The sequence below is a fragment of the Oryctolagus cuniculus genome, chromosome 13 (genome assembly GCF_964237555.1).
Source record: "Oryctolagus cuniculus chromosome 13, mOryCun1.1, whole genome shotgun sequence".
NCBI classification, from domain to species: domain Eukaryota; kingdom Metazoa; phylum Chordata; class Mammalia; order Lagomorpha; family Leporidae; genus Oryctolagus; species Oryctolagus cuniculus.
Window position 1 is genome coordinate 16,766,105 of NC_091444.1, and position 13,567 is coordinate 16,779,671.

At 52.6% G+C, this 13,567-nt stretch overlaps 1 protein-coding gene across 7 annotated transcripts in view; it reads right to left on the reverse strand.

The window, feature by feature from the left end:
- Positions 1 to 1,143: 1,143 nt before the first annotated feature.
- The window catches only part of DDX59 (DEAD-box helicase 59), a 97,207-nt gene continuing 84,783 nt past the window's right edge, over positions 1,144 to 13,567 (reverse strand). For 6 of the 7 annotated variants that reach the window (XM_051821093.2, XM_051821092.2, XM_008268677.4 and 3 more), the window contains 4 exons: positions 7,659 to 7,910; positions 6,566 to 6,718; positions 5,687 to 5,815; positions 1,144 to 1,627 (listed from right to left, as the gene is read on the reverse strand). In XM_051821093.2, the coding sequence (XP_051677053.2) occupies positions 1,364 to 1,627; positions 5,687 to 5,815; positions 6,566 to 6,718; positions 7,659 to 7,910 (798 nt within the window). In that variant the 3' untranslated portion in view covers positions 1,144 to 1,363. Of the gene's footprint in view, positions 1,628 to 1,714; positions 1,782 to 5,686; positions 5,816 to 6,565; positions 6,719 to 7,658; positions 7,911 to 13,567 lie in introns of all 7 variants that reach the window. The other variant, XM_070055078.1, reaches the window with a different exon arrangement.

Here is a 13,567-nt window from a genome sequence, read left to right on the forward strand (position 1 = left end):
AACCTTCTTCCCAGTATTTAAGACCACAAACCGAATTAGCAAAGTGACATTAACACAAAGCTGTGATAACAAGACAGCATGTATACAGCTTGACGTTATTTTAATAAGCAGCCCTTATTAAATATATAATATAGAGATCCCATATTAAATATATAAACATCTACTTACCAAGCAGAAAGGAAAACTGAGGCTAAAATAGACATTTCACATTTATCTTTTTTTAAAGATTTATTTTATTTATTTGAAAGTCAGAGTTACACAGAGAGTGGAGAGGCAGAGAGAGAGAGAGAGAGAGAGGGAGAGAGGGGGAGGGAGGGAGGGAGGGAGGGAGGGAGGGAGAGAGAGAGAGAGAGAGAGAGAGAGAGAGAGGGAGGTCTTCCATTCATTGGTTCATTCCCCAGATGGTCGAAACGGCTGGAGCTGCGCCAATCTGAAGCCAGGAGCCAGGAGCCTCCTCCGGGTCTTCCACACGGGTGCAGGGGCCCAAGGACATGCACCATCTTCCACTGCTATCCTAGGCCATAGCAGAGAGCTGGATCGGAAGAGGAGCAGCCGGGACCAGAACCAGTGCCCACATGGGATGCTGGCGCCTCAGGCCAGTGCTTTAATCCGCTGCGCCACAGCGCCGGCCCCTACATTTATCTTTTAATAGTAGTTCTGAGAGCAGGCATTTGGTGCAGGGGTTAAGGATGCTGCTTGGGACCCCACCACCACCACCCCCAACACACACTGCAGGGCCTGGTTTAAGTCCTGGGCTGCTTTGACCCAACCCAGCCTCCTGCTAACGCACATCCAGGGAGGTACCAGGTGATGGCTCAAGCACTTGGGTCCCTGCCACAACACATGGGAGACCTGGCTAGAGTTCTGGCCTCCTGGTTTGGGCCCTTGTATAGTGAACCGGTAGATAGAAGCTCTCTGTGTATCTCCGTCTTTCAAATGAAAAATAACAAAATCCTTACCATTCCTTCCAGTCGCTGCCACTCATCTTCTTCCCAACACTCATTCACTTCACAGTGGTTCAAGCGCCCGCAGCTGGAGGCCCTGGGGAGCGAGCAGAGCCCCTGCTGAGGGTGGGGCTCCCGGCCGTGGGAGCTCTGCCTCTGCCACCAGCTCCGAGATTTTAACAAAGATTAAAAACACATCTTTGTCCAGAGGAGAAAATATTTTATTTTTCTTAGCAATTCATCTCCCACTTAGTTTTTAATTTAGGAGACCTGAAAAGGGAAATATATAATATTCTTGTATAAAGCTTCTAAAAATATTAAAAGTCCTGTCTTAAAGGCTTTTGTTTCCCGTACACTGCCGTTTACCCAGACCACACGGTAATCGATTCCAGCAAACGTCCCGGCGGCGGGGGACGAGGTCACTTCTGGGCGTTGCTCCTGTCGTGCTTCCTAATGATGGCCAGGAGGTTGGCCCCGGTGACCAGCCCGCTCTGCGCCTGCTTGTCCCTCTGCTGCTCCTTCCTCCTCTGCTCGTGCAGGTAAGGGGAGTTCAGCAGCTGTGGGGGCAGCAGGGAGCCCGTCGGCTTCACTCTCTTGGCGACGTCCCAGAAGAGTCTCTTCGAGTTGTTATTGATGAACGTGATCGCCGTCCCCTGTTGACCTAAGCGCCCCACTCTTCCCACCTGAAACGAAACGCCACGGACACCGTCAAGGCCTCTCAAAGGGAAACGAAGGCTACTTAAAGGAGCTTCGCGGAGACTAGCGCTCACCCAGGAGGGCAGCAGGCTCTCAACTGTGCATCCCATGAAATCGGTTCAGTGGGCCACCACCGTATCTCTACAGAAACAATCCAAGTGCAAAGTAAGGAGTGGAGCCAGCGTTGTGGCGTGGCAGGTAAGGCCGTCACCTGCGATGCCAAAATCCCATCTGCATGCTGGTTTGTGTCCGGGCTGCTCCACTTCCAATTCAGCTCCCTATTGGTGGCCTGGGAAACCAGTGGAAGATGAATCAAGTATTTAGGCCCCCACAACTCACGTGGGAGACCCAAGTGAAGCTCCTGGCTCCTGGCTTCAGCCTGGCCCAGCCCTGGCCCAGCCCTGGCCCAGCCCTGGCCATTGCAGCCATTTGGGAAGTGAACCGTGTTTGGAAAATCTCTGTTTTTCGCTCTCTCTGTAATGCTTAAATAAATAAATAAATCTTAAGAAAAATAAAGGGGGCCGGGTTCTAGTCCCAGTTGCCCCTCTTCCAGTCCGTCCAGCTCTCTGCTGTGGCCCAGGAAGGCAATGGAGGATGGCCCAAGTGCTTGGGCCCTGCACCCGCACGGGAGACCGGGAAGAAGCTTCCGGCTCCTGGCTTCGGGCCAGTGCAGTGCTGGTCGTGGCGGCCATTTGGGGAGTGAACCAACGGAAGGAAGACCTTTCTTTCTGTCTCTCTCTCACTGTCTGTAACTCTGTCAAAATAAAAAAAAAAAAAAAGAAAGAAAGAAAGGAAAGGAAAGGAAAGGAAAGGAAAGGAAAGGAAAGGAAAGGAAAGGAAAGGAAAGGAAAGGAAAGGAAAGAAAAGAAAAGGAGTGATCACATATAATAAAAGAATTGTTTGTAGAGGGCTAGCGTTGGGCCATAGTATGTCGCCTGTCTGCAACGCTGCCATCCCATATGGGTGCCGGTTTGTGTCCCGGCTGTTCCACTTCTGGTCCAGCTCCCTGCTAATGCACCTGGGAAAGCAGCAAAAGATGGCCCAAGTGATTGGACCCCTGCACCCATGGGAGAGACCCAGATGCAACTCTGGGTTCCTGCCTTCAGCTTGGTCCAGCCTGGTTGTTGTGGGCCATTTGCAGAGCGAACCAGTGGATAAAAGATCTCTTCTAACTGCCTTCCAAATAAAAAAAATATTGTTTGTGAAATCTGATTCCAGTTGCACCTGCTGGGGGGGGAGGGGGAGGATGATATAGGAAGAGGTTTCTCTCTGAGCAAGGCGAAGCGACTCTGAACCCCGCGGCACTGAGAGCAAGAGGACGTTTGCTTGAGGACACTTGGTGCCCGGAAATGTCAGAGCTAAGCAAATGGAATGAGACAGATGCAGGTTTGTGATGGAGAACCTGCCATACAGAAAACCTGCTTGTCCTCAACTCTTTAATGAACAGACGTACAGAGAAGCTCTTCAGAAGAGGGAGGAAATCCAAGCACAGCCAACGCCGCTCCTTGGCTGGAAGGTAGCGCAAGTCTACGTCCGGACATATTTAGGAATAGATGCTTCCTGCCACCACACAGGGCGCCGTTCACACCCTCCGAGAAGACGAGTCTGAGCAAGCCGAAAGGGCGGCCTCGGGAGGGAGGCCGGGACACGTGGGGCAGGCGAACGCTGTTTCTCTGTATCTACTTCTGGTTTTCTCTGGCTTGCTGATAACATTACTAAGCTGTTCCAGTAAAAACAAAAACTAATATGAAAACAGCTGCAAGCCAGGGAATCGGTGAAAATACCTGCAAATCATGAATCTGATGAGAGTACAAAGAGCTTCACAACTCAGTAACAAAGACAACACAGTCGGGAAGCGAGCACAGGGCTTGAACAGATGTTTTTCCAAAGACGAGCAAAGGCAGCACGGCCGTGAAGTGACATCATCGGTAGTCACTAGGGAAACGCTCATCAGAACTCTTCACGCCCACTCACGCAGCAACAGTCAAGACAGGTGGGAGCCAACGAGGATGTGGAAGACCTGAAACCCTCGTATGGGGCTGGTGGGGATGAGAAACGGTGGAGCCACATGGAACACGGTTGGGCAGTTCCTCAAAATGTCAAACATGCATCACCACGTGGCCCAGGAATTCCATTCCCAGGTATACGCCCAGCGGAAACGGAAACAGACGTCCACAAAAAACTCGGCCTAAGAGTGTGCACACAACCTGCGTGTCCACCAGCTCACGAGTGGTAAGCAACAGTGCCACATCCGCACGTTTTACCATTAGCTGGCAATAAGCAATGAAGCAGTGCACACGCCACAACCGGGTGAACCTTGCAAACCTCACACACAGTGAAAGAAGGACATCACAGAAGCCCAGGTATCGCGTGACTGCACTTAGAGGACATGTCCAGAGAGAGAACTCTACACAGACAGAAGCAGAGCAGCGGCTGCCTCGGGGAGGCTGTGTGCGTGGTGAGCAATGGGAGGTGACTGCTGACAAGATGGGGGATTCCTGGGCGTGATGAGAATGTTATAACACTGACTGCAATGATGGTGGCACCACTCCATGAACGTACTCAAAACCATCTAAGGTTTCAATTCGCTTCGACTCGGTGAATTGTATAACATGTGAACTACATCTATTGAGACACAAAGTTGTTAAAAAAAAAAATCACAGGTGAACCGGTTTGTGGTGTAGTGGGTAAAGCTGCTGCCTGCAGTGCTGGCATCCCATATGGGCACCGGTTCAAGTCCTGGCTGCTCCATTTCCCATCCAGCTCTCTGCTATGGCCTGGGAAAGCAGTGGAAGATGGACCAAGTCCTCGGGCCACTGAACCTGCACAGGAGACGCGGAAGAAGCTCCTGGCTCCTGGCTCCTGGCTTCGGATCGGCACAGCTCCAGCCATTGCGGCCAATTGGGGAGTGAACCAGTGGATGGAAGTCCTCCCTCACTCTCTCACTCTGTCTCTCTCTCTGCCTCTCCGTTAACTCTACCTTTCAAATAAATAAATAAATCTTTAAAAAAAAAAAAAAAAAAAGCTGGGGCAACGCAGTGCAGGCACTGAGTGGGCTGCAGTGGTGGCTCCGGCCAGGCCGTGCTCAGAGGTGATTCTCAGCACACGGGGACGGCTGCACCGGCACAGCGCGGACGCACAGCCGAGAGGGAGACGGGGAGGAGGGGCGGCCGCGCGCGCCGAGGAGGCTCTGTCCGCTGCAAAGGGCGGCTGCTGTGGGCTCTGCGGCAGAGGAGCCAGGGCTTTCCAAGGCGAAAGAGCAGGCGAGGACCTGCGGAGACGCAGCCGAGATGCCTGAGAGAGCACACGCCGAAGGGTCAGCTTTGTTTCGCAGCTCTATCAATGTCAGACAATCTTTCTAAACAAAGCTTTCCTTTCTGAGCACAAGGGCCACTACCCTGCTCACTGCAGAAAACAAGAATTTAATACTTAATTTTTTTTTTTTTTTGACAGGCAGAGTGGACAGTGAGAGAGAGAGACAGAGAGAAAGGTCTTCCTTTGCCGTTGGTTCACCCTCCAATGGCCGCCGCGGCCGGCGCACTGCGGCCAGTGCACCGTGCTGATCCGATGGCAGGAGCCAGGAGCCAGGAGCCAGGTGCTTTTCCTGGTCTCCCATGGGGTGCAGGGCCCAAGCACCTGGGCCATCCTCCACTGCACTCCCTGGCCACAGCAGAGAGCTGGCCTGGAAGAGGGGCAACCGGGACAGAATCCGGCGCCCCAACCGGAACTAGAACCTGGTGTGCCGGCGCCGCTAGGCGGAGGATTAGCCTAGTGAGCTGCGGCGCCGGCCTTAATACTTAAATTTTTAACGAACACTTTAGGTTATGTCCAGTTACTTTAATGCTTTTAGGCCTTAAAACAAAATTTACTTCTGAAAGCAAAATTTACTTTATATACACACAAATATTTCTATACACGTATAGACATGTGTATTTTTAGAAAGAAAAGCTGCCCTTCTATGTCCTGCCTCCTTCTTCACGTCAGTCGCACACTGACGAGGCCTTGCCCGCCCACACTCAGGGACTGGGTGACAGGGAGGCTCTCACCTGATGCACGTACTCGTCCATGCTCGGGGGCATGTCGAAGTTGACCACCAGCTTCACGCTGATCAAGTCCAGGCCTCGGCCCAGGACGCCCGTGCTCACCACGACGTCGTAGTCTCCTTCCAGGAGCCCCTTTCCGAAGAAGCACAAACCGCGTCACCCGGCACCTGTTCTCTGTGCTCTCGCGCAATTCTGAATCTGTTCTTGCTTCAATGCGCACTTCAGTGCTTTTGTTACTATCTTTTCAATAACTAAAGGTCTCAGTGCACCTGACAAATGCATGCAGCTTCCATTCTCCCCAGCCCCCTGGAAGTTATTCTGCTAACTTGTTCAGGCAAACCTTTTCCAGAGATGAGCGACAGCTCGGCCCCAGTCCAGGGCGACCTGATTCCAGAAACGGGGAACTCTGAATTCATACTCTACTGGGTACACACTCCCCTCAGAGAAGAGGCTTATGGCCCCCCCAACACACAAGCCTGGGCACGAGGAGTAATTCACTTCACGGTCACTGTTTGCCTGAGGTTCTTGCAGTCAATAAACGAGCGTCTGCTTTGTGGAGGATGGCCCAGGGCATTGGGCCTCTGCACCCACGTGGGAGACCCAGAAGAAGCTCCTGGCTCCTGGCTTCTGATCGGCCCAGTTCTGGCCGTTGCGGCCATCTGGGGAGTGAACCAACAAATGAAAGACCTCTCTCCCTCTGCCTCTCCTCACTCTGTCTATAACTCTACCTCTCAAATAAATAAATAAAAATCTTAAAAAAAAAAAAAAGAAAGAAAACGAGGGTCTGCTTTAAAAACCTGCTTCTTGAAAGACGGGTGTGTCTTGAAAACAAGACAAGCATCTTGCGGGAAAGCGGAGAATGCAGAACGCTGAGTGTCAAACCTGCAGGATGCTTCTCCTCTCTGTCTGCGACTTCTCCGAGTGGACAGATACACTCCTGAGAGCCGTGACCTTCTGCACCGCGTCGCTCAGCAGATCCGCTCCCAGCTTGCAGTCCACAAACACTAACACCGGAGGCTTAAAGAGCTTCCTATCCTGAAAGTAACACACATTCGTTCAACATTACTCCCACACCGCGAGTCACCACGGGAGATTTTAACATTACTCCCACACCGCGAGTCACCACGGGAGATTTTCTGAAAGCATCAGAGCCCGTCAGTTACCAGTGCATAAAGACGGGAAGGTGGCCACTTTCATATGGAGGAGGACCTCCGTCATCTGCTTGTTTCCACAAAGGTGCACTTAACATTCCATCAGCGCTCGATGAATTCAAGCAGGTGTACCATGTGACCCCATCAAGGTCGATTCTCGAGTCTGCGGCTCAGTATAGACGACATCTCGCCCACTGATGTAAGTCACCACATTCATCCTAATCTTTGATCTCAAAATAGATTCTACTCCCAGAAACGCTTAATCATTGAAACGCTAGTGCTCAAATCAGCTTCACTAATTTAAATGTAGTTTTATTCTCTCATATTTGTCTATCCTGGATCATCTGTGTTCACCAGGACTCTTGAAAAATTTTATATAATCTCACAGAACCTACTTTTCCACCATTCTAATTCTGATGAGTATGACATTTATTCATTTCTTCAACAAATACATAACTTTTTAGTGTTTATTATTATATTAGTCGGGGCCAGTGCTGTGGCACAGTGGGTTAAAGCCCTGGCCGGAAGCGCCGGCATCCCATATGGGCACCAGTTCTAGGCCTGGCTGCTCCACTTCCGATCCAGCTCTCTGCTATGGCCTGGGAAAGCAGTAGAAGATGGCCCAAGTGCTTGGGCCCCTGCACCCTCGGGGGGGCCCAAAGGAAGCTCCGGTCCTTACGGCCATTTGGGGAGTGAGCCAGGAGATGGAAAACCTTTCTCTCTGTCTCTCCCTCTTTCTGTCTGGAACTGTCTCAAATGAAAAAAAAGAAAAAAAAAAATGCAGACTCCATCAAGAAGACATGGTTGGCCCCTTCACTACTCACATTCAAGATCTCAAACAGTTTCTTCTTTTTGGCTGGGTCTTCAACCCACAGGACAATCTGCCGCACGCTGGGACAGGGCAGGTTCTTTTCTCCGGTGGAAATCCTCACGGGGTCGTGCAGCAGCTGGCTTGAGAGCTGCTCTATGCTGGCAGGAATGGTGGCGGAGACCAGCAGGGTCTGACAGTCACTGGGAACACTTTCCAGAACGTCAAGCACCTGCTGCTGAAAGCCCATCTTTAGCATGGTATCAGCCTGCAACAGAGGCGCTTTGAAGTCAGTTCTGCTTGGCACTAAAACCCAGGGCCGAGACTGACATAACCAAGAACAGAGACCAACAGAAACTCCGGCGGGGAGAGACTTCACAAACCACGACCAAAGACCAAGCATCGACATAAAAACTTTACATAAAGCTGTAACCTGGGTAGCTAAATGCTTATAACCACATACAAGGACTTATTTAGGCATTATTAAGAGTAGCAGAAAAATGCTTCCTAAATACTCATCAGTACCACGTTTGGTAAATTGTGGCAGAGCCACATAATACCACACTATGCTCTCGTGAGAAATAATCTGAAAACACTTGATCAGTGAATGACTGCTGAGAGAACCGTGAGGCACAGAAGCCACGCGGCTGCACGACAGACCATTAGTGTGACAACGCGTGGCCCTCGAGAGACTCACCTGCTAATGCTGAGAAGGCCATGGGCTGGCTGTGCACGGGCAAGGCTGCCTGCCAGGCTTAGTGTGTGCAGAGCCTGAAGACACTGCCAGCACACAGACTACCACGCTTCCATTTACAGTAAGACCTGACTTTAAATAGAAGAAGCTGACGTTGAGGGCTGCTACGGCTGAACGCAGGAATCCCACCCGCAACGTGCAGGCACTCAGAGGCCGGGCTTTTAGGAGGTGATGAAGGCCCGAAAGGCTCCATCCCCGGGAAGGGAAGGCGAAGGGAGTGGCCGCGTGAGGACCCAGCAGGAGGCTGCAGGGAGAGCGCCCTCACGCTCAGGGATGCTGCCGGGCCTTGATCTTGGATTCTCACCCTCCAGAGCTCTGAGCAGTAGGTTCCGATGTTCAGAAATCACCCACTCTAAGGCATTTTGTTCAAACAGGAATGAAGTAAGACGAGGACTCTCACACTGTCTGCAGTTCAGTATTGTTGGTTTTTGGAAACAATGTATTTTTAAGCAAACAGAAATTTTGGAAATTTTTTATTTATTGGTAAGGCACAGAACAAGTGAGGGCTCTAACTGTGGGTTCACCCCCAAATACTAGCAATGGCCAACGCCTTGCTGGGGTCAAAGCCAGGAGCCAAACTCAACCCAGATTTCTTATGTGGGAGGCAGGAACCCAATTACTTGAACTGTAACTGCTGCCTCCCAGGTTTGTGTTAGTGGGGGCCTGGAGCCACGAATGGAACCCAAGGCACGATACGGGACATAGGTCTCTTAACTGCTAGGCCACACTCCCATTTGGAAAAGAAGTTTTGAGTGTTGCCTTTGAAAAATGGAACCTGTAGCTGGCGTGGTGTAGCAGGTAAAGCCACCACCAGTAATGCTGGCATCCCACATGGGCGCTGTGTCCCGGCTGGCCTACTTTTGATCCAGCTCCCTGCTAACTGCCTGGGATAAGCACTGGAAGATGGCCCAAGCGTTTAGGTCCCTGCCACCCATGTGGGAGACCTGGATGAAACTCCTGGCTTCAGCCTGGCCCAGCCCTGGCTGTTGCAGCCATTTGGGGGAATGAATCGGCAGATAGAAGATTCCCCCCCTCCACCTATGACTTTCAAATAAATAAGTAAATTTTTAAAAAATGAGAAGCTGGGGTCACTGCTGTGGTGCAGCGGGTTAATGCCCTGGACTGAAGCGCCAGCATCCCATATGGGCGCCAGTTCAAGACCCGGCTGCTCAACTTCCAATCCAGCTCTCTGCCGTGGCCTGGGAAAGCAGTAGAAGATGGCCCAAGCCCTTAGGCCCTTGCACCCACGTGGGAGACCCAGAAGCTCCTGGCTCTTGGCTTCAGATCAGCTCAGCTCTGGCCGTTGCGGCCATCTGGGGAGTGAACCAGTGGATGAAGACCTCTCTCTCTCTCTCTCTCTCTCTCTCTCTGCCTCTCCTCTCTCTGTGTAACTCTTTCAAATAAAAATAAATAATTTTTTTTAAATGAGAAGCTAAAACTATCTTGATTTTTTCAAATATAATCCAGGTATCTATAATTTGAGAATAAGATATTGTACTTTTCAGTTTTCATGGATGGACCGTCATTTCAGTTTGAACACTCATCTCAATATTATTTATTCTATGATACTTTAAAAAACCTGAATTAGACACAACAGGCTGGGTTTGATCCTGGCTCCACCTTTGACCCTGAGCAAGCTAAGGAGCTTCAAGCCCTGAGTTCCCCTTCATAACTGAGAAGGACACAGGCTGAGCTCTGTGCTGGCTGCTGTTACTACACTGAGATGCCTGTGGCAGATTACCTGGTAAGGAAAGAGGCTGATCTGGGCTCACGGTTTGGGGGGTTCACAGTCCAAGATCAGCAGCCCCACTGGTCCAGCTCCCGGCGATGGCTTCACTCCCCAGATGCCCGAAAGAGCCCAGGCTGGGTCAGGCTGAAGCCAGGAGCCTGGAACTCAGCCAGGGTCTCCCATATGGGTGGGCAGGGACCCCAGCACTTGAGCCACCATCTGCTGCCTCCCAGGGTGCACATTAACAAGGAGCTGCCGTGGCAGCAGAGCAGCTGGACCCGGAACCAAGCACTGACATGGGATGCAGGCGCCCACGTGGCGACCTCCCCGCTGGACCAACACCTGCCTGGACTGCGCTATTCTGAAAGCCATTACCAGTCAGGGCTGGGGAGAGCCTCCCTCTCTCTGCACACAGCTTTCTACTGTGGGTCTATTTCCTATCAGCCATAGAGGGGAATTAGCAGATTAAAATGTGAAAAATCTAGACTTAAAAACCCCATTAGCAATGAAAATACTACAAAAAATGCTACAAATATTAGAACTACTTACAATGAAACCAAAGCTACTCTGAGAGTGTCCAAGGTAGACAGAAAAAGAGGTAAACACAGGTGCCCCTCCTCACAGACGAGCCTTGCTAAACTCTTTAGAAAAGCTTCCATTTTCAGTGTTGCCCGCGTTTCATTACCAGGACTCCCCGAGTCTGACAACCTGACTTCCTTCTCCCCTCCGCACTCAAGGGTCCCAGGGCTAAACATTCGCTCCCCAGCGCTTCACTGAGTGGCTCACTGTGGTCAAGGTCCACGCTCACCACATGCCAGGCACCTCTCTGAGGCGTCTCTGAGGCGGGCGCTATCTCCATCCCAGACTGATGGAGGAGGACGTGGGGCCATGTGAGTATTACACAGCTGCTAAGTGCTGGGGCGAGGACACGGTACTCGGCGACCCGGCTCTAGACCCTGCGCTGTCAACACCAGCCGGCCGCGCTGGGAGCCAGGTGGTCGAGCCCCGGCAGAGGGCGCATGGTCTAACACGCAGACTGGGAGCCTGATTCCTGGGGCACAGTGACCACGTGTATGCAGGGCTCAGAGCAGAGGAGGCCTGACGCCTCCCGGGAGATGGGGGAGGTCGCTGGCGTGGACACCCCGGGAGGCAGAGCAGGGAGACGGGGTGGGGGAATGACAGTTCTGGGGGACGGGGGAGGTTGCTGGCGTGGACACCCCGGGAGGCAGAGCAGGGAGACGGGGTCGGGGAATGACAGTTCTGGGGGACGGGGGAGGTTGCTGGCGTGAACACCCCGGGAGGCAGAGCAGGGAGGCAGGGTGGGGGACTGACAGTTCTGGTAGGGGACACGGAAGGGTGAGTGGGCAGAATCATCCACCTGCCGTGGACCTGTCGCGGGTTCTCTCCCTGGCTCTCAGTGCCTCTCTGGTCTCTCCCACTACTGCTGGCTCACCTTCCAACCCCACAGGCAGGGCCTCTTCCTGTCCACTTCTGCCTCAGGGAACCCGGGATGCTGCAAGGATTCCAATCTTCTGTCCACAGGAGGCTTCCCCTTAGTCCAGCCTTCACAGGACACTCAACAGCTCTGCAGCCAAGCTCAAGTCTCCTGACCACCGGCCCGCACTGACCCACTTGCCTCTTGCCAAAGTTACAGGCAGAGCTGTGCTCTGTGGAGTCAGCTTGTGGCTGCCCCCTCTGTCCACTCTCTCATGCACAAATCTCTCTGCAAGCGGTGCTCCGAGAACCCGGCCTGCTGCTGCCTGCCCCTGCCCCCGCCCCTCATCCGTGTCTGGGTCTCTGGCTGCTCCAGCTCACGCGTCCCTTCTTCTTTCATTTGTCTTGGCCTGAGCAGCAGAGAAACTTCCTACACCACCGCCTTCAGCAAGTTACACCGCAGAGCAGTAACTCAGGAAGCCTGAGCCCCGCCACATCACATCCAAATTCCTCGGCTTCCCTTTCAAGGCCCCTGTAATTTGACCCCACCCTAACCACCCAACGCCACTTCTCCTTATTCCCAGAAAGGATTCAAGCCGCCTGGTCTCTAATCTGCCCTCACTCTGCTCCTATCATCTCGCAGAATATCTGACACAGCCTAGAGTCTTCTAAATCCCTCTCCACCCTCTGAAGCCCAGGTCCAGTCCGATTCCCTCGGAGACGCCACTCTGCCCAGCGCCGCTGTGTGTCGTCTCGTTTCTCCCTCAGATCTTATTTCACTGCTGCTATCAGCGGTTGGCAAACTACAGCTCTGGGGACAAATGCTGACCTTGGCCTGTTTTGTGAAGTCAGGTCTTCGGGAACCCAGTCGCATGCAGCATCTGTGGTCCTCCGAGTGCTGGCAACAGAACCCAGGGGCCCCACGGCCTCCACATTTACGGAAAGCATACACCTCGCGTCTCGGCGCGTTTCTATCTCGGGGTTCAGGACGGTGTCTCCTCCCTGACAAGGCTCCAGCACCCACAGGCTGACGCACTACTCAAGACCCTGTGCCGCCACCGGCGCTGACCCAGCGCTGCTCAGTCTGTACGGAAATGCACTTGTTTCAGGACACTCCTGGCTGAGCATGCTGCTGCCAGCCCGCTGCCCCTCGGGCCCCAGGGACACGGCACCCAGCGGAGGAGCACGCGGGCCTCTTTGTCGAGTGAGTCCTTGTCTTGTGCCCTGCAGTGGTACAGACGAAGCTCTGATGGCCCTACAAAACCATGCTAAATAGAGCCATGTCCATGCCGTGAAGTGAGGCGGAGAGGAACCTGACCTCAAACCCATACAACACTCTCAAGCTTAAAAGATGGGGAGGGGGCCGGTGCTGTGGCGCACCAGGTTAATGGCCTGGCCTGAAGCGTCGGCATCCCATATGGGTGCCGGTTCTAGACCCAGCTGCTCCACTTCTGATACAGCTCTCTGCTATGGCCTGGGAAAGCAGCAGAAGATGGCCCAAGTCCTTGGGCCCCTGCACCTGCATGGGAGACCAGGAGGAGGCACCCGGCTTCCGGCTTCGAATCGGCGCAGCTCTGGCCGTTGCGGCCAATTGGAGAGTGAACCATCGGATGGAAGACCTCTCTCTCTCTCTCTGCCTCTCCTCTCTCTGTGTAACTCTGGCTTTCAAATAAAAAATAGTCTATGGCCATACCACCCTGCACATGCCCGATCTCGTCTAATGTCAGAAGCTAAGCAGGGTCAGGCCTGGTTAGTACTTGAAGGGAGGCCCTCAAATAAAAAATAAATCTTTGAAAAAAAAAAAAAAAAAAGATGGGGAGAACTTCAGAACACAGGGTTATCAACAAGGATTTCGATGTGGGCAATGAGCCTGGTGCTAATGAGACACAACCAATCAGTTCCACCAGAAAGGCCATCGCGGGAAAACGCTGACTTGGCCGACGCTTTAAAGGACTGGGTAACACCATCTATATTTCTACACGGCTTTCAAGCCCCTGAGACATTTTCA